Genomic DNA, 21,684 nt, shown 5'->3' with positions numbered 1-21,684 from the left:
GTCCGTAACCACATCGCCCGAAACCAGATAAAAAACTTAGCACCAATGACACAGAGGGGCTTGAACCCGGGTCCGCTGGGTGCCAGCCCAGTATTCTACTACTGAGCTACGTCGGTGTCTGTGACTTGTTGGCAAACTTGCCTTAGGCAGGCTTGATGTCGGGAAAGCAAGCGCGTTAATACGACTTATAAAGCGTCTCAAAACAGCGAAAGAACCACCAGTCGACGCACAATGCGAACAGCGTTACGAGTGGGCCGTCCAATGCTCCAAACCATTACAAAAGCTTGTTCTTGTTCCCTTATTAACTGTGGCGCATACCCACTTCAGCCATGATTCCTCATCGTCGTCAGCGACTGCATGAACGATTGGTACAAAATCCCTTGCGAGTGTTTAGCGGATACCACGCTTCTCAGAAGAATGGTGAAAAATAGCATAGCGAATGCCGGCCTACTACCCAAAAGTTTATTATTAATGTCCTAGTGCGTATCAAACAAGTGTGCTTGCATTAGTTACCCAATGATTGTTTTGAAAAGGCTCTCAAAGGCCGCTTTTTTATAGCTTTCCCTGTGACTGTGCTGCGCCTTCCACACAGGCCTGGCGTGTTTCTTTTTTTTTTTTTTTGCTCCGGCTTTCTTGTGAACAAATCATTCATCCACGTTGGGAAAAAATAAACTCAAAAGTAAAAGTGTGAACAATAAAAACCCTCGCGTGCGTACAGACAAAGGGCACCTGCGGCTGTGAAAGTAGAGCACCCAGTTCGAACGACCCAATTCTTCAATAGCGTCACTGTGCTTTCGCCGGTGTGCAGCACGAGTGACATGCGTGAGGTGCCAGGGTCCCAGTTTACGTATTCTTTTTCATTTTACACTGCAGGACTCTTCGGCTCTTCCTTCGCCGAGTATACAACAAATTTGGCTACCGCATTCTTGATCTAGACACAATATAAAACCACATGCACCATTCCAAAGGCGGAAGATGAGAGGAAGTCCGAAGAGATGAAATAAATTCGTGAAGACGGGTGTTACCGGAGCCGATTTTCCGACAAGCGGACTTGGCTCCTTCAAAGCTGCCACTGCACAGCTGCAGCCTCGTTCACCAGTTGAAACGTCAGCTCCAGTGACATCCCTTGCTCACGAATTTCGTAACTTTGCACCATGGGTCAGTCTCTTATTGTCCCGTTAACAATAATTGTCCTCTCATTTGCTCTCATATCTTTTTTTTTTGAAAACTCTGAGCTCCGTCGTTTGCCTGAATGAACAATGCGATATACCGCGACATTGATAACACGCACGTCGTTTGTGACCTGAGAGTACCATGCGCACAGCAGTGAAGCAAGGAAAGGCACGCAAAATGGATGGTGATTAGGACGAATGCTTCATACGCCTCAGAAGTCAAGAGACTTTGCGAGATTTGCGATACTCAACGATACTTTGCGAGACTATAGACCCTGTAAGTGGCGGCATCGAAGCTAATGATGAAAACTAATGTAAAAAAAAGGCTGTAACCTAACAGTTTAGCTTTAGAGTCACAAAACCACAATGTGAATATGAGGGGTGCCATAGTGGAGGACTCCAGAAACTTCGATCGCCAGAGATTCTTCAACTCGCACACGGAGCTCAAACAGTTTTGTATCCATCGCAAGTTGCAGTTTCCCCGGCCGAGATTCGATCCCGTAACGTCCGAGTCAGCAGTCGAGTGTTATAACCACCGCCATGGCGGGTCAGCCAAGCGGTTGTGTAGGATACATTAGGCTGAGGAGAAATAGAAGGCTGCCTTCATCTTTCAGTCAACTTATAATTAGACTAAGGATCGTACAAGAAAGTGTGCCTATTATTGGGCGTCAAGATTAGGCTCCGAAGGGTTCCAGCACTTGTACAGTGGACACATTCAAAGAACCAATTGTGCAACAGGTGACAGCCTGGACCATATAATACGTGCAAGAGTATACAGATGACTCGAGGCAAGTCTCATGTGCAACGGAGCCAGTGTTTAGCTGGCACCACTTCACCTCGGCACCACCAGTCTCCAGGTCGAAGTCATTCAAGGGTTGCGGAATAACCCCGGTCAACCACCACTATGGGTGAAAACAACTACATCGCGTTCTTGAGGCATGCACGAGTACAGTTTTCCATGGAACGACTTTGCGCTCCACAAAAACATCATTGTGTTGGTAGGAATTTGCTCTGTCGCGAGGGTAGCGCGGTGGCGAAGAGCGGCGAGCCGTCGAGCGCACTTCCCTGAAGCCTTTGCCCGAAGGCGAAGCAGGGAGGCAATCCGTTTTGAAAACAGCAACAAGAAGGAGCGTTTACTGTAGCAGGTTGTCGTTTGTACAGAGCCGGCCAGTACGACAACGTCGGCTGGGGCCAATCCTCCAAACATGGGGCCGGCACGGCCTTAAATAACGTTTTGGTCTTTTCTGCGAGACCAGTTCCCTGGAACGGCACAATGGCTCGGCTGAGGAGACTCAGCCATTCCCGGAACTGCAAGGGGGTTCGGCGGAGGAAGCGACGTTATCCCCGGAACTGCATGGTTCTTCTGCACGAAAGGCGGCGCTGGGAGGGGGGAGACAGTTCGTCGGAACAGCGCTTGATCTCGTGAGACATGCTCCCGAACGAGGAAAATGTCTGTGGCATAACAGTGTGCAGTTCTATGTCGACCATGCCCCACGTACACCTTAAATCTGGCACTGTCCCATAGCACGTCCAGTGCAAGTCCACACCACTCGCTTCATCCTAACATTCGTAGGTGGCAGTACTAGGTTGCCAATCAGGGCGAAGCAACCTCCTCGTAGAGGTTTACGTACCCAGATTTACCCAGGTTGTGCACATGCGCACCACCATGGAGACCTCTCAAACCATCATCGCAAAGCATAGACGTAAACATGCGTTTTGAAAATGAATATTACTTCTCGCTCTAGAGTTCATGAGAATCAAAACCGCACCAGCCATCTTGTACAACGAAGATGCCAGGCATGTGGCGTATAATACGCCGTGGACGGGGTAGTCGGTCCAATGTCGATCACTTGATTCCAGGTTCACAACACACATGTAGGCCAACCCAACTAGATGCAGGAGTGACGTCGTGCTGGTTCGTTGTCCGTCCAAGAATCGCAACGACGCATTCGTCGCCATCTGTTGCCGGAGCTCTTGTCAGGTCGGTATTTCAAAATGACTTGTCGCGACAATGGCCTGTCGTCAGGGCAGCCGGCGAGTGATTGTCTCTACGCTCTGTCGAGGTCAGTCACAAAGAAGGTGTGTTCAAACGTCTCGCGATGCAAAAAAATTTAGGTGGCGCTATAAACACAGGACGAAGAGTATGGCCAAACACACGAACAACACCATGGACAACCACGGCATCGGCCATGACGAAAATAATACGTACGCTACCTTCTAACTAAGAACTGCACGTGCTTGGACGCTGACACAAAGGCAGCGTATTCGATCCGGGCCGCGACGGTCACATTTCCACCATCATCATCATCAGCATCATCATTATCATCATCATCAGCCTGACTACGTCCACTGCAGGACAAAGGCATCTCCCATGTTCCGCCAGTTAACCCGGTCCTGTGCTTACTGCTGCCAATTTATACCCGCAAACTTCTTAATCTCATCTGCCCGTGCACCTAACCTTCTGTCTCCCCCTAACCCGCTTGCCTTCTCTGGGAATCCAGTTAGTTACCCTTAATGACCAGCGGTTATCCTGTCTACGCGCTATGATGCCCGGCCCATGTCCATTTCTTCTTCTTGATTTCAACTATGATATCCTTAATCCCCCTTTGTTCCCTAATTCACTCTCCTCTCTTCTTGTCTCTTAAGGTTACACCTACCATATTTCTTTACATTTCTCACTGCGTCGTCCTCAATTTAAGCTGAACCCTCTTTGTAAGTCTCCAGGTTTCTGCTCCGTAACTAACTACCGGCAAGATACAGCTGTTATATACCTTCCTTTTGAGGGATAGCGGCAATCTATCTGTCATAATTTGAGAGTGCTTGCCAAATGTGCTCCACCCCATTCTTATTCTTCTAGTTACTTCAATGTCGTGGTTCGGCTCCGCGGTTATCACCTGCCCTAAGTAGACATAGTCTTTTAAAATTTGAAGTGCACTATTACCTATCTCGAAGCGCTGCTCTCTTCCGAGGTTGTTGTACATTACTTTCGTTTTCTGCAGATTAATTTTAAGGCCCACCTTTCTGCTCTGCTTGTCTAACTCCGTAATCATGAGTTGCAATTCGTCCCCTGAGTTACTCAGCAATGCAACGTCATCGGCGAAGCGCAGGTTACTAAGGTACTCTTTATTAACTTTTATTTCTAACTGTTCCCATTCTAGGCTTTTGAAAACCTCCTGTAAGCACGCGGTAAACAGCATTGGGGAGACTGTGTCCCCCTGCCTTACACCCTTCTTGATTGGTATTCTGTTGCTTTCTTTATAAAGCACTATGGCAGCAGTTGATACCCTGTAGATTTCTTCCTGGATATTTATATATACTTCATCGACGCCCTGATTACGCAGTGTCTGCATGACGGCTGATATTTTTACTGAATCAAACGCCTTCTCGTAATCTATGAAGGCTATGTATAGTGGTTGGTTATATTCTGAGCATTTTTCTATTACCTGATTGATAGTATGGTTACATTTCCGATAAAGGCGAAATGCAAGAGACCAGTTCACTTGGATTTAGGTGTACCCAAGATGGCCGATATTTAAAACTTCCATTGCCTTCCACAACGGTGATCCACATCGCGTGGTTCTGGCACGTTGATTGATTTGTGGGGTTTAACGTCCCAAAATATGATTATGAGAGACGCCGTAGTGGAGGGCTCCGGAAATTTTTACCACCTGGGGGTGGTTCTGGCGCGTAAGAAACCACATAGTATATCGGACCCTTCATACAGCCTATTTAGAGAACCCATTCTTTGCCATATGAATACGCCCCACAATTTACGGGAGGCATTATGAACTGTTTGACGGTGCACTGAGACCGACTTCCAGTCTATATGTTCGGTACCAGTAAATTTTCATGGCTGGTGGTTAGACCCTTCCAACCCAATCGCTGAAAACAGATTTGTAAAGTAATGTCTTTGCAGTTCTTTTTTCATTGATTAACGGTGCTGTGCCAAGAAAATTGAATTTCTTTTCTAGTTACATTTGACATGGAAACGACGTCTGAGGAAGAATAGTGGATATAATACCTATATGGCAGCATGCGTATATGAGCGATACACTTGTCTTATTCGCTACCCTCAATACCATAGGTTCACCAGGAAGGAGAGGTTTGGTAGTCAAACATGTTACTAAAGCAAGTGGGAGAGAGGAAGCACACAGTCGTAGAGACCGTTAGGTTGTGTGAAGCCTGAATCAACAATGGGCTCTGCTCACCGTCTTAACAACTGCGCCGAACTTTAGCAGCAAGGCTTAGGCATATTCAAGGTGGAATTGAAGAAGTACTTGAGAAACTGGGCCGAGAAGGTAGTTTGGTTGCAGTTTGCGTCTAGCACGTAATCTTGGCAGAACAATCTGCAATGATCGCGAACCTTCTCGAACCATGAGGCGTAGTTTGCGCTGAGCATTCCTGGCAGACTTTGTGGGCGAAAACCGAAACAAACAAAAGTAACGTAGCAGTAGTCGGTTGCTGTACGACGAAACATTTGTTTCCGGCAGCCGACGTTGGGAACGGCCCAAGTAAGTATAGATACCGATTTGCTGGAGTGGTCGGCCAGGTGGTTCGATGGGCTGCAGCAGTCCTGCAGACCTTGTCGGTGGCGTCTTGCGTCGCTGACAGTCCTGGCACTTCCTCAAGTAATGAGCGACGTCGGCGGTAAGGCGTGGCCATAAAGAAACAAAAGGGAAAATACGCGTGGCATTGTAGGTATACGCGGCGTAGTACTTCGGGGTCCAAGCTGTTCAAGGCGGCGACTTGGTCGTACGTCTCGATCCAGCTTTCCGGGTCCTCGATTGAAAATTTACGGAAAGTTGGCGGCCCCTTGGTCTGCTGAAGAACGATTGTGGCAGGCTGCACGGGGTGTAGTGGTCATCGTAGCTGCTGTCGATGTCGGGATCCGGGGCTGCCTGGTTGTAGCAGGAAGGGGCTCGTACTCTGGCTACAGTACCCTCTGCCTGCGTCTTAGTCACTGTTCGGGGTTGGCGTCGGTGTCTCCTTTGCCACTTGAGATAGGTTCACGGCTTGACGGGGGTGCCCGGAACATGAAAGAAGCAGCACCTGCACCAGATGTCACGGGGTCGTGACGTGGATGAATGGAGCAGACTCGATGTTCAAATAAAGCTGTTCATTCGGCCGAGCTTGTGGTCGGTGAATGGAAAGTCATATTACAGCAACACATTGGTGCTGTTAGCGGTGAACAGAGCGTCGGCCGTCGATCAACTGACAATCGGCGAAGTATGTCGGTAATAATACATGTGCCGTCGATTATTCCAGCCTTATCACTGGTTGTCGCGTGAGCTCTGGAATAATATCGAGTGTTCGCGTCTGGCACGCAATCTTAGCAGAATGATCTTCAATGATCGCGAACCTTCTCGAACAATGAGGCGCAGTTTGCACTGATCATTCCTGGCAGACTTTGTGGGCGAAAACCGAAAGAAAGAAAAGTGAAAAATAAGAAACACATTCTCTAGAAGCTCTTCATTCGACACTTGCGATTTTCCACCTTTATAGCAGCGTTCATGCATCGATGAAACACTCGTAAGCATCGTCAACAGCAATTCGCTCAAAAAGTAATAACAATAACAAGAGGTATACGCAGTCTTGAGAAAATGAGAACATAAAAAAAAACGAAATTTTTACTGAGGTTGTATGTATGACGCTGAATTCGTTATTTCAGTTGGTAGTTGACTGTGTGACTCAGAAAGTGTCCCCTTAATTCAGAAACGTTGAACAGAATACAGGAACCCGCGAATGTTGTGGGACCTTGTTGCGAAAGTTATCGCAGCCGACTGAACATGTTTTGCACTCCGACACCTCATTATTGTAAGCCTGTCAACGAAACGCTGTGGTTTAAACTGGAAAGCGCTAGGAAACCCAGACATAAAAAATGGCATGCCAATTATCATTGTACAGTGTAAAACAGGGGCACAGCCCAAAATTTTTTAGGAATGCAAAGGTGAGAAGGGGTGGGGTCAGGCATTCTTATGTATGATGACCGTGCGTGTGTTTGTATGTGTACTTGCCTACATACGCATCCAAAACTGAAAGATTTTTCTGCGGAGGGAACAGATAATAAAATAAAGCCTCTCCCTCCTGGCTGCCTGAATAGTTTGAAAGTTTCCAAATCCGTCGCAGCACACGCTTGCCGGCGATACGTCTTCTCAGTTTATTTCGCTGACATGACACAGATACCAGTGACACCGATACAGCAGCATTTTATTGTAGTAGAAAAATTAGCAAAAAAAAAGAAAGTGTTCCTACTTCGCGTCTCAAGCACAATCAAGGTCTGTCGCGGCAGCAACAAAGTTCTAAACGAGGAAGACATCCTCTCTGACAGCAACATGCAGTGCTGCACACGCATCCCCAGTTCGTTCCAATTTCGCCGACTAAGTGCTGTCGACAATCGTTGAAGTGGTCGAGACAGGGTCGTGTAATAAAAACAACAAAACGCGCGAAGCATATCCGTCACGCGATGACACAGGAAACGTCAGCGAGTAGTTGTGCGGCGCCAGTTGCTGACTCCATCGGTCGTTTTGACGGACTGCCGAGAGGAATAAAACTGGCGCAACTAAACAAGTAAAAGAAAATGCCGACTGGATACACGTCAGAAGCCGCGGATGGGCTACGAACCGCGTTGAGCCGTCGGGGCAGCAAGCGCTCCGGCCGCCGCATCGCGGTCTTTCAGTGAAAGTCGTAACGGCCGCTTTGTTAATTAAATGAACTGTGCGGTTCCGATCTGCACTTATTAGACGGAGAAGTTGCGAGAACCCCTCGTGGGGCGGGGCACTGCCGCTCTACAAAGTAGCGACTATTACAGCTCGTTTTGCGACCGTTCAGTCGAGAGGCAGCGAAAGGAGATGGGAAAGAGGGCTGAGAACCACCACGGCCGCTCGAAGCACGGTGAAGGCGAGCGAAGAGAGAACCTGCCCTTTCTAAGAAGCGAGTGGGAAAAAAGCGCAAGGACCACTACGGGGAACAGAAAGAACGAAAGAAAACGCGAAGACGCCACGCGATGTCCCCCAGCCGGCTCGTACGCGCTCTCACGTTCGGTTTCATTCTTCCCCGTTCGTTTGCGTGTTCGTCGACGGGTGGTGCTGGCTGCTATCGTTCGCGGCGCCGCCTGACGTCGCTTGTCCTGCCTGACCCGCTCTACTGCGCTGGCTGAGCGGATTCACTAGGTTGAGTTGTGCGCAGCGTAATCCGTAGCCTGTTGTGCGAGGTCTTGCGATCGTCTCTGGGGCGGCGACGTTGAATTCAAAAACAGCGCGTGTGTGTGTGTTGTTGGCGGCGGCCAACGTGAAATGCGCGATGGCCGGTTTCGACGACGTCGGGATCGGGGATTCTGTGCTACTCGAGAACATCACCACTGATGCGTTTTTGGATAACCTCAAAGTAAGGTGAGTAGCTGAAGAGCAACGATTAAAGTCGCGCGCATTCCCGGCGCCGGACGGACGAGGCGGCTGCACGCACCGTTTTCAAATCGGCCGGTAGCTTGCTGCCGGTACGCGAACGGGGAACTTCGGAGTGTGTTTACTAGTGCCAAAGCCGTAGTGTGCCGCATTGGTTGTATAAAGCCGGGAGTTCTGTGTGTAATAGGTTTTGCACCTTTCAGATTAAACTTTGGAGTTGACGTCTAACGTTTGCGCTGACAAGTATTTGTTTCCGCCGTGTTCTGAAGCTCCTGTCAACTTTTTGCCTTGGCTGTTTCGTTGTCGTCCATCGCGCTGTTTGTAACGATCCGACGCGGGCCGGTACCACAGTGAGTGAGTCACTTGCGTGGGTGGAAAAACTCTCGCTTTGTCATCAATATGCGGCGAGCTCGTCGGCAGATGAGCCGCGTTGTGTAATAACCCTGCCCGTTGCCCTCTGACTCATACTGGCCGTGTTCGAATAAGCAGCGGAAAGTTTACTATGTGCTGGCGCGCGCTATATTTACGCGGTGACGACTTGCCTCCCTGTCGGCAGCTGTCTGCGGTCGCTCTTCTGTTTATTTTTTTCGCACCGCTTACTCGACCCGTAAAAGCGTTCGGGGAGATGTTGCTTGAGTTGGGGAGCTTAAAGAAGCGTACCCGTAAATGGGATTCCAGTTATCCCGATCCCCCTCCCTAGTGCGCCTTCGCGTCAGTGGAAAGTTGAATGCACCGTTCGCCTTGACTCAAAAATAGCGCTCCGCTGAACGACAGTTGTAGTGACTGAGCTTCCGCTGCACTCTTGTTACTCGTATTTTGTTCTTCGTGTGTATGTCGCTATTCTGCGTTCCGGTCATGTTCACGATGTTCAGAAGCTGCGCGGACTTGTCACGGGACATAAACTCGTTAACATGCGCACTGCGTGATCTCGCATCAGGACTTTCACGGGACGTCTGTTGTTTTTTGGCGGTAACTTTAACGTATCGCGCCGTACGTCGCTACCTACGCAATGCTCCTTTTTTCTAGGAAGCTCGGCAGTAACAACGGAATTAGCGTGCCCATCTGTTGTCGTAGCTTTCTGCCCTTCATAAAACTGGCAGCCGAGTGAAATATGTTTGCAGCTGTTTCTGTGATTTGTTTTTTCACAGCGGCATTTGTGTGTCGCTCGGGTTTTTTTACCTGACGGTCGTTATGCACCAGGGCCGACCGCTGCTGACATAGTTTCCCGGCATTGCCGAGTTAATAATATAGTGGCGCTTTAATCACTCGCTGTATATTAGACTGAAAGGAGCTGTGCTACACCCAGTCAAATGATTTGTGTGATCGCTCACGGCGAGCCAATAAGCGCGAATAAAGTCGCAATACTGAAATCGTACCTATCGATCCCCTGTCTGCCACTAACAGGTGATCGTTGAACTTAACTGACGGCGTTTAACGTAGCAAAAGAAGGCTCCGAAATAAAATTGACATCGTAGGATCCTCTAAGGTAATATTAATCCAAACGCACGAACGCTTTCGTGCTTTTCATTCCCGTTGAAATACGACTGCCGTGGTCTGGGAATCGAACCCGCGACTTAGCTACATAAAACTGTTTGCCGCTACGCCAATACAGGTTTTCTGTATAGTTTACTGATAGCGGAGCCAGTTTTCGTACTAATCTTTCCGCGCATCTGCCCGCGGCACTCACTTTCTTCGTTGACACTTTTCGCGCTTTCTTGGTGATTAGGGCGGACGTTAAGGTCAGCGATCTGTTTGTTTTTCATCGGCCCACTCTATAACGCTTCGATTCGCTCAATTCATGGTCCGTAGGGGTGGTGAAACCGGCTTCTTATGAACGTGGATTCGTGTTATTTGTTTTAATTAAACGCCATGTTTACCGTAGACTGTTATCGTAGCTCTGGCGATATGCTGCCGTGAGCAGTCTCAACAGTGACGTCCTCCTTTAGGTGTGTAAGCCATGGTGTAAGCTGCATAGGCGCTGCCAGCTGTGGGACGAAAGTTTTAGTATATACAAGCTGGGTGATTCCACGTAAGATCGAACAGAGCATGGCCTGGCCGGTCTGCCTCTTGAATTTCTTTCAAAATTTTATATATTGTACTGAATACCCACGTGCACTACCCAGAGAATTGAAAAATAACTGAAGGTGAGCACAAATAAGCATATATTTAGCTAAACAAATTTGAAATACATGGCTTCAATATATTTTGTGTATTTCGTCGCCAAAGTGGGGGAAAAAAGAAACAGATAGAGTAAGTGCGGCACCCCACCTCTTCCTCATCATTGATTTACTGTGCCTCGAAAAAAATTTTTTCCGGCAAAACCAATTGCGGGTGTCTTCTTTCCACTCATTCGGACGTTAAACCCCACGAATCAATCAATTCTTTCCACTCATCAGGTAACAAAATATAAAATTTTGAAACGAACTTAAGAGGTTTACCAGCCATGCTTTGTTCAATCTTACGTGAAATCGCCCAGCTAATTCGGCTAGTTTGCGCCAACATTTTGAAATATAATTTCGCGTATTGTAAAAAAAAACGGCTGTTAAAAAATGCAACAGTGTAGTTATTTTCGTACAGGTCAAATATTTCAACATTTCTTAAGTGTTACAACTGTATCGGAAGATATTCCGAATGAATTACCTTTTTGAAAGTCGTATATAGTTTAGCAGCTTTTGTCAATTAATTTATATTGGCTGATTGAAAGAAATATCATGTCGTACTGCATATTTATAACGAAAATACAATGCCAATTCTACCCGCAGAGCACATGTCGACTTTTGTTTATTTAATGCTTCACCCAACGTAGCTGAAACAGCCTGTATAAGTGCCAACAGTGATATTCTGGCGCTGAAAAAGATGGCCACAATTATAATCAGAAGACATCATCGACCAATACAGCGACCCTCGCTGCCTACCTTAAAGAGCTGCTGACACAGAATTGCGTGGCCGGGATTGCCTGCGGGATCGATTCCAGTGAATATGCGTATATCATCACCAATATATGAACAGAAAATATAGCTTGTAAAGTACTTTAAATTAAATACGAAGTTTACACCCTCAAAGGCAACCCTTGGGGATCCGGTACGTCACTCACGTGACCATGCTGCAGCAAGTTGTGACGACGTCATAGCCGCCATTTATCTGTCGTGGCGTTTGCTCCGTCTGAATACTTCTCGCAGCTGCTCGCGAGTCCGTGGCTGCGGCGCACGAGTTGAAAGTTTTGTGTTCGTTGACAATGCTGTCCTTTTTCAGAAAGCTTCTTGAGGCGAACCGCATGAAAGTGCGTCACAGTACTGTGTTCTGACATGATCGATCTCTGCACCCGCTAGGCGGTGACAGTTGCACGCAGTGGCTCGTCGTTTTTGAAAGAGACTGACACTGGTCAGTTATAACGAGTTTCTAACTAATTATCTGTCGTGTGCTGTGGAAAATGTGTCGTGTTATGGACTAACAGGCCCCAGGAACACATTATGACTAACAGGCCCCAGAATGACTAACAGGCCCCAGAAAACTCGAGGCGAACGTTATTGTGTCAGTGCCCCTTTAATGTTGGAATTAACTTTGGTACTGTCCGCTTGTGCGTCTGCCGTGCATGTTAAGCCGCAGCTTTCTTGCGATCGTTTGAGTTATTGTGCACTATCGCCATAACAAAATAGCTCTGCGCATCGCATCATCGTCATCATCAGGCTGACTACGCCCAACGCAGGGCAGGGGGCTTTCTCGTGTAAAAGAAATAGTTGGTCTAGTCGATTTCAGTTCATAGTGGAACGCAAGTCAAGTATTTCTGTGTACTTCGTCTTTTGCGCTATTCCAATACGAAAGCTCTTTCGCGTTTCAGTTAACCCTCTCATGATGTGTCAGCATACGAGTATAGCGAACAGATATGTGCGTGCGAGTTTACCGATCGATATGTCGGGCCTATCATGCGTTGGTTGCAAATGAACGCCGCGAAAGATAACGTTTTATCAGTGACCCACATGTGCGCGCGTCAAGTATTCCGAAGCCTGCAGGCTATCGCCACCGCGGGGAATGTTTAGAAGTTAATATCGGCTATCTACACAGACTTGGTCACACGCTGTCGTGGCCGTGTCTTAATTTATTACGAACTCCCGACTAACGGGGACGCATCGGAAGCGACGCCCACTGACCGAGTTTACTTATTTCAGCGTATACCGTTGGTCGCCAGGCTTTTACAGGGGTGGGCCAAATAAAGAAAATTATCAGTACACCTCACGTAATAAATACGTAAAACAAACTTTCTATCTAGTGCAGTACAGAAATTCAAACGGTACATAAGTGTGATCAATACGTAACTTTTACAAATTTCAATTGCAATTGAAGCAATAGTATACCAAGTATCAGATGACGCCATGTCTTCTCGAAATGGCGGCTTACCAAACCTGTGTGTACGACCTGAAACGACGTGTGGCCCCACTCCCAGCATAAGTTCTCTGAACTGCACCACTACTCACTTAGTCATTGTTTCGCCGTTCTCACACGTAGCCCAGCTAAGAGCGTTCATTTGCACCTTGCTAACTAGTTCATAGGCCCCGCGGCAAAACTTCCTGAATACGGAGAGGTGATGCCGTAGGCTAACCATGAAGTATAATCGGAAAAATTGATTTACGTCTTGATATTTCGTCATACTTTATATTTCAGACCTCCCCTCACCCTGCCTCTCGCTTTACTCACCGTGAATATAAATGTGTTCACTAAACGACATTAAAGATGTTTTGTGTTGTCTTTTTCGTCGTTGTTTTAGTGTTTCGTCATTGTAGCGTACACCAGTCGAAATATACATTCATGAACGCCTGCCAACTTGTCCTTTCATTGTTTTACGGTGAGAAAGAAGAGAGCTTTCTCATTCCTGACTAGTTGTTTTAAATGTCTCGTTGTGTATTCCCTTGACCAAAAACACCGCAGCCGAATGGAATGGCACAAAAACCCTATGCCACTAGTTGTGGCATGCTGTTGCGTTACCATAGGACATCGTCATATGGTGTCGCAGATCTCCGAAATTCGTGACGCCATCAAGCAATGACATCAGTGGACATCGCCGCTTTGTCAAAAGTGGCACTTGATCCTGGAGGCTGGGCAATATCAGTTGTTGGGGTTTCAGGGATGAAGCTTAAGACCGAGCCTTGTTGTCGCCCGCATCCATCACGCTCCACCGTACCGAAACCGAAACTGAATACCTACGCAACGAGAAACGAAAGCATCTGTAAAACACGACTTTGTGTGTACATCAGTCAAGTATGTGGCAGAATACGTCCGTCCATCCCTCCCTCTATCTATTCGTCTGTGCGTACCTTCACTAGTCGGTGACTTCAACGTAAGCATTATGAACCACAGGACCCAGCTTTGTCCAGTCATCGTTATTAACTTCGTGAATATCCGTGGATTTTTTACTCGCTCGAAAACCACGATGTAATAGGAGGAACGTCGTAGTCGAAGGCTGCGTAATTTTTTTTTTGTTCCGGTGTTGTGGGGAACCTGAATCTAAGCACATAGGCCTCTAGCATTTCACGCCCGTAGAAATGCGGTTGTCATTCGATCCCGCGACCTGCGGGTCAACAGACGCACACCCCAGCCACTAGACCACCGCGGAGGGTGACGCAATTATCTGAGAACGTCAGGGTAAATTAATGCGTCTCAAGCGCGTGGAGCTTATTATGTCCTGCAAGAACTCTAGGCTTCGATTGCGTAAATAACGCATTATGAAATCAGTGGCATACCTTCAGGTCTTACAGAGTGTGTAACATGCTGCTGAAGCTTAGTCCACTGCGTATACGCTGAACGATGCAGCCAAGCAGGAACAAAGTATACGCTCTGTTGCGATGGAGCGTCTAGATAGGGAAGCTTGATTTAGAATATCTCAAATGCTGTCGAGGATAAAATGGCCACGGCTTCAAACAACAAGACGCCGCGAAGAACTAAAGGGTGCAGTAGTGATTAATTGCAAATTAAGGCCGGCTTGCGCCTGCGCGAGAAGAACTGGTAACGCGCTATTAGTGTTGCCATCCACACCATTTATGCAAAAGAAGTCAGAGAGAGAGAGATAAATCGACTGAATCGATAGCAGCTTAACTATGACGATCGTCGAAACAACAATTAAGCATTCCCAAACCATACGCAATTACGCAACATCCACGAGATACCCCCACCACTCTGCGACGCATTCACTGGAGTTCCCTCTCGTGAGAAGATGGGGGCGCCATTTTTTTCGTTTTTTTTGATAGAGGCGTCCGAAGACACGCGATGTTGCATCACGGCGACGGGTTTCCCGACTTTTATCACCGGAAAGCCGGGGATCATGGAGGCGAGCTATAGGGCGTCGTCGTTTCATATATATTTCTGCATGCATTTGAGAAGCATTTTTTATTTCGGACGCAACCTACTAAAAACGTGATTGGAAGGGTGTTGCTGTGAAACCATGCGCACATATATGGTCCGAGGTCTGGCTTAAGTGGTATCAACTGCCCTTAGTGGGCATATTAAGGGTTTTTCGTGCAGCGAGGCGAAGTAGGAAGACAGGAAGTGATAGAGTGACAGGACTGAGTGCTACTAGCAACATGTTTATTTTCGATCATTAAGCCACTTTTAAAGCATAATCGTCAGGCAGACAGATAAGCACGTAGATTCACTGAGATGACTGCGCGGCAATGCCATCTACATAAAATCAAAACGAAAAAAACCATCACAGATAAAACCGCGTATCACCACGTACGAAAGAACCCCAGCTTCTTAGGTTACAATGCAATCGAAGGCTCACTGATACACACATCGTCAAGAGCGTGTTTGTATCAGCGCTCTGTCCTGTCACTCTCTCCCTTCCTGTTTCTGTATTTCGCCTCGCGCTACAAAAATCATTTCATATCCATCACCAACAAGCCCACATTGCAACTCTCTTAGTGGGCAGTTTGTAGCACGGATAATTGGGGTTAGTTGGTATTGGGCCATGTTTAGACTGGATGAAGCAAGCACATGGACGCTAGAAGGACACACGGTGCGCCCGTAAAGTTGGCTTTTTCTTTTTTCCCTTCTTGTGTCCGTGTCTGTGCGCGTGCCTTATTCAGTGTGGACGTCAGTTTGTGTAGGACTTCTAAAGCTTTTGTCACCCTGCTTCGAATATAACTGACAACCTCCCTTACCTATTCGTCTAAGACAACTAGAAGGCGAAAGCCATCTTATTTTTTTTCTTGTCAATCGATGTATTGATCTTCTCCCGCCCCCCTCAAAAAAAAAAAAAAAAAGCTTTCCGCACCTAACGCTGTTTTGCACTGCCTCCGGCATCGGAGGAAGTTTTCTGCAGCCCACCGTCATGCGTTGCCTCCGTGATCGGTCCACCGCTGACCAAGCGACGCTGTCCTGTGACGTCGCGTTATGTGATGTCGTAGTGAAGTCACGGAAACGTAGCACATTTTGGTTATCTCTGACTTCGTGATGATGTCATCATGCAATGATGATCTTTCGCAGCACTCGTGTTGACGCCACCGACGGTTTATTTTCGCATACTGTGAAGCATCCAAGGCTTTCGCCCTGAAATGCGCGGGGCCATGAGACGGATCGCGGTGTCGGACGGCGAATCAACTCTCTCCCCTTGGCCGTCGCTCTTTTTCGCGCTCGTCGTGGCGTTTACGCGTGGACGCCGGTGCGGCTTCGGGTGTGGCCTGCCTGCTTCGTTGCGGCATTGCGCGTGAGGAATGCTCGGCACGCGGTATGTGACGGGGCTTCCGTCTAGAAAACCGGACTCTGCGGCAGGCGGCGCCGATTGCGGCATCTATCGGTCGCCGCCGCGTCGCGTGGGAGGTCGTGTTTTGGCTGAACGAGAGGCGCGCGTCTCATGCGACCCCGCTTCCGGCCGGTGCCGGATGTGTGTGTCTGCCGGCAGCTGTGCTACACGGTCACCCCCCTCTCTCACTCTCCTACCTTTAACTCCCCTCCCCCCTCCTTTTGTTATCGTAAGTTGTCTGGATTGAAAACCTCAATGTAATAAACAGGCACGGATGAATAGTTGAAATATTCTCGTTGGTGCTCCAATCATGTGAACTACCATCCCCATTCGCCCCTGTGGTTCGTTTCATTAAGATAGTAACGTGTGTGAGAGTGACCACCGCTCGCAAAGATAGTACCGCCCCCACCTCGCGAAAGTTTTGAATTTTGAATGTTGTTAGGAATTTGCTGTGTCGCGATGGTAGCGGTGGCGAAGAGCGGCGAGCCGTCGAGCGGACTTCGCTGAAGCCTTAGCCCGAAGGCGAAACAGGGAGGCAATCCGTTTTGAAAACAGCAACAGAAGTAGCGTTTACTGTAGCAGGTTGTCGTTTGTACAGAGCCGGCCAGCACGACAACGTCGGCTGGGGCAAAATGCCCTAAACATGGGGCCGGCACAGCCTTAAATAACGTTTTTGTCTTTTCTGTGAAACCAATTCCACGGAACGGCACAGTGGCTCGGCGGAGGAGGCGACGCTTTGCCCGGAAACTGCTCGGTGGCTCGCCGCCTTCTGCGTGGAAGGTGGCGCTGGGGAGAGAGGGGGGGGGGGGAGTTCGCCGGAGCTGCTGCGCTGGTTCTCGTGAAAACAAACGTTGCTGAACGAGGACCATGCTTGTGGCATAGCGATGTGCATATACGCTTACATATACATAAAAAGGGAGTCGGACCCCACCGTCGCTTCCCCGCTTTTTTGTAAAAAATAACCTGTGGCTGTGCTCCCGTTAATCATATCTAGCACCAATTGAGACACGGATTTATAAAAAGTAGACACTGGGGGGGGGGGGGGGATTTTGACGATGGCCTAACTTGTTACATAATTGGTGTGTGTGCGTGCGATGGCATGCGTGCGTGTGCGTGCGTAAAGGGGTAGTGTCTCTTCATGGTTGTTCATCACTGTACGTACCACAGTTGTCGCCCAGCAGCAGAAATAGCGCAAGCTAGGCGATCAACAAAGCTATAGCATGTGCAACCCGTCCCATTTACGTGCTCTCTTTAAATCATGAATGTTCGTTAGCGCTTCTTAAGATGCACGAGCTCAACCTTGCCCGTTCATTCATTTTTCCCCTCTCCTTGTTGATCACTAAATGTCTTCTGTTTGATTACGTCGTCGCGGGAAACTGTGCAAAAAATAGCGGATCGATAAAACGGAACTCATTGGTGCTGCCCCTCTCCGCCTTTCTTTTCTTGTACTGTTATTTTTTCATGCTGATTCCCGCCGAGAACAATATGCGCTGGCGGCGCGAAACTGCACTAAGACACAACAAGAAAGAAATACACTATATAGACAAGCGCTTGTGTAGTGTCTTTGTTTCTCGTTATCCCTTCGCGTAGTATTGCGCCTCCTACAAAGACGGGTCTGTACCAAGTAACGCGGTCTACTTGTTTTTTTTATCATGCCGCCTAGAAGCCACAACAACAATAGTTCAAGTTCAGGCACAGTAGCCTTGCGTAGCGGGTCGTCTGAGCCGCAGCAGTTAACGGATGGGAAGAGTTGCTTATGCTCGATTGTTCGTTGAGCACAGTTCGGTGCAAGCCGTAACGCCGCTGCACAGAAGGAGTCGCGAGCGCTGTGCATGATTATCGAAACCGACACATGGTGGTCCGACTATCGCCCTCTACGAGAGCGTTTTAAAGGTAACTCAGAGGGGCTGCGAAAAGCGCCGCGATTTCTGCACTTGTTATAGCTTTCAACGAAATCGAGCTCTAATATACGGCGTATAAGTGCAGTCTTTGCATAAACAACTTGCTCTCTTCTCTCGCAAAAATTGTAAATTAAGGGAATTTCCATTGTGGTGCTATGAGTGTTCTCACTGTACGGCCATCCATTGGTGAAGCCCTCGTGGGTGAAGCTAAAAAAGAAGGGCATTTGGAGGGGGGGTTCTTTTTTATTTTTTAGACAAAACTAATTGCATTCGAATACAACTGACAACTATAGGTCACAAAAGGCACAAAGGCGCTATTAAATTGTCCGTAAATTAAGTGTAACAAATAACGTGAACTGAAATGAATAAAAGGGGACGAAAAAGGTGGCGAGGCTAGACATTCAAGTACGCATCATCCAAGTTATGCGTAGCATTATTCGGGTATCTTTAATATGGACATATACACCTGATTTCAATGCAGGATGATGTTAATACGAGGTTGCGAAGTTCTCTGTATAAAAAAAAATCACAGCATATCCACGAGGTGAATAATGACAAGTGGGGCGAAGTGGACGGACGCACGGATGGACTGATGGACGCTTCGCCCCACTCATCATTAATAACTCCGTGTATATGCTGTGACGCCGTTTTCATTGACATGCAGTGCAATCCAAGTGGCTGTATACGACTACGACGACACTGGACGTACGACCCATGGCATGAGGGGCTTCGCCTCTAAAGAATGTTTTTCTTGTTGTGGGAGCACAGGGAATTTCAGTGTCGTATTTTTCTCGGATACTTTTTTTTGCTACGCTTACTGGGGTCATGAAATTAACATAAGCAAACGTTTGCGAAAGCTGTTCTTTACTTACACGAATTCGAAGCACATTTCGTTCTTCTTGCTTTCTTCATTGTATATTACTTTTAAATAATATTTTTTGCGCAAATTTGTCGATCATATATACACGCTTGCGACGAAACCAAATAGTCCTCGAGCTGGGCTCGTGCACATATATTATTTATCGAAAATACATGGATTGACTTTATTGACGACAGAAAACAACGTCCGATGAGATCAATTCCGATTGTTCTTCTGGTGTAATTGTAATGAAATTAAATGTTCATCTTGCGTGGTCGTGTCACGCAAGCTTTCAGCGAAAGTGAAAGCAGAGGTGAGAGGAGGCTACCCATTTACAATTTAATTGATTTGTGGGGTTTAACGTCCCAAAACCACCATATGCTTATGAGAGACGCTGTAGTGAAGGGCTCCGGAAATTTTGACCTCCTGGGGTTCTTTGACGTGCACCCAAATCTGAGCACACGGGCCTACAACATTTCCGCCTCCATCGGAAATGCAGCCGCCACAGCCGGGATTTGATTTCGCGACCTGCGGGTCGGAAGCCGAGCGCCCTATAGCAACTAGACCACCCTGGCGGGGCGCCCATTTACAAGTTTGTGAAATGGTATTCTGAAAGCTACTAGCAAACGCCTCTGACTGGGCTTGACTTGTATAGCGGGAGAACGGGAAATAACATGAAAGAGATCTCACGGCCGTTTATTTATTCAATGTCTTTCATAACGATGGTACTTCGTGAATGAAATAAAAACAAAAGGATTAAGGACTTGACATTTGCTTGTGTGACCTGAAACCGCCTACTACGTGTATACGGTAAGCAGCAGGACAAGTAATACTGCTGGCCCTAAGGTCGCAGGATCGAATCCTGGCCGCATTTCCGGTGAAGGCGAAAATGCTTGAGGCTCGTGTACTTAGATTAGGTCCCCATGTAGTTGAAATTTCGGGTGCCCTCCTCTACGGCGTCTTTAGTAAACATGCAATGGTTTTGCGACAACAAAATCTCAACGATTAATAATTATTGAGACAATTAAGCATAGCTAATTAGGCTTTCGTTGCATATACGGTGTCATTCCAGAATACCCTTCACGTCGCCCTCCCTTCCCCCCCCCCTCAGAAAAAAAGAAAAACAAAGGCTGCCGCTTGTGGAACTTACGTTAGTTCGAGAAATAAAAATAAATATATAAATATCTTCGCCCTACATTGTTCCGGCTGACTGCCTGTCGTAAACGCCCGGCAAATGTTGGCACACGCGAGTTTCCGGCAGACCTGTATTTATAAGTGGGGCTGTGCCACGGTGGCCTGTGCACATCCGGTTTTGATATCGCTTCGTTCGCTTATTCGAGTTTCGTTCCCGTTCAAGCGCTCCGCCGGCAGGGCGCATTGCCTGCGTAGTTGATGCCTTCCTGTTATGTGTGCGTCTTGCAATGACCTTTCAATATATACACTCCAATGCAACACGCACGCGAGGTCTCAATAAGCCCTCCTGTTTTTAGATTAATAGTATGAGTAAAACAAACTCCTAAGTTGGTTAGAGTTCGTACGAAGTTCATATTCTACGTGCATGTTAATCTGCAGTACTTGTGTCACGTGTACACTATGCTCACGGTTTGAAACGAGAAAATTAAAAGATAAGTGATGCCCATACTTTCGCATTCAGCAATACAGTTTGTGTCGTAACGGCGTGATTTGACGGCCGGAACACTCACATCGGAGCTAACATTGCTCTTATCGACGAGATTCGTGGCAACATGACGCGGTTCAATCGCTTATTGCAGTCGATGTTTCAATGTGTGGGTACTTCACAACTCCAGATTCATTTTTTTTTTAGTTTGCAGCTGAAGCCCCTCGCTACACAACTGTTTCGTAACATACGCAGTTATTTTCCTTGAACGCAAAATGCAAAATTCTCCATGAACTCCAAACCTCGGGGGGGGGGGGGGGGGGAGAAAGAATTAAGGTTATGTGTGGTGGTCTAACGTATGACATAGCCTTCTTTGAACATCGCGCACATCTGTACTTCAACGACAACATCTCTCTCTCTCTCTGGTCCCGTTGCAGTGGCTTTGCTGTCGAAGGGCGCGGCCCAACTGGGTCGATCAGCCTTTCCGATATCCGTGCGTAGCGCGCGGTCAAACACAAGTAAGTGGCTGGCGGGCGCAAGCGGAGCAGCGGCGCGCTCCGTTGCTCAAGCCGTCTAGTACACTGTACACACGGGCCATTGAAGTCAGCTGGCACACTTCACTTTCGCTCGACGGCGCCAGCGGCAACAGTTTTTATTCTCCTTTCTCTCTCCGCTAATACTTGCGCGGCGAGCTTGTCCGGCTGTCGTTATCCAGGCCACGGCTTCGCTTGCGGGCTCAACCCTTCGACATGCGCCCCCTCTCTCCCTTCCTTCCTGCTCTCATTCCTTTCGTAGCCTCATTAAAAGCAAATCGCTCTTTCACCACCCTCCCACAATCCAGGCGTCTCTCTCTGCCCTACCCCTCCCGGCGGCGTGATTAGCCGCGTGTCTTGTACTTTGTCTTGCCGACGCAGTTACACGCAAGCGCGCCCGTACTCTGTTGTCCTCACGTGGTGTTCCGTGGCCGAGCGCGATGCGCCGCTGTCACGCTCTGACGCCTGC

At 47.9% G+C, this 21,684-nt stretch overlaps 1 protein-coding gene across 1 annotated transcript in view; it reads left to right on the top strand.

Moving 5' to 3' along the window:
• Window positions 1-8,294: 8,294 nt before the first annotated feature.
• The window catches only part of LOC119178484 (Unconventional myosin ID), an 83,610-nt gene continuing 70,220 nt past the window's right edge, over window positions 8,295-21,684 (top strand). The window contains exon 1 of the mRNA XM_037429694.2: window positions 8,295-8,560. Coding sequence (XP_037285591.2) covers window positions 8,472-8,560 — 89 coding nt within the window. The 5' untranslated portion in view covers window positions 8,295-8,471. The remainder of the gene's footprint in view (window positions 8,561-21,684) is intronic.

Source organism: Rhipicephalus microplus, chromosome 1, assembly GCF_043290135.1.
Source record: "Rhipicephalus microplus isolate Deutch F79 chromosome 1, USDA_Rmic, whole genome shotgun sequence".
Taxonomy (NCBI): Eukaryota; Metazoa; Arthropoda; class Arachnida; order Ixodida; family Ixodidae; genus Rhipicephalus; species Rhipicephalus microplus.
This window is presented reverse-complemented; position numbering and strand designations above follow the sequence as displayed.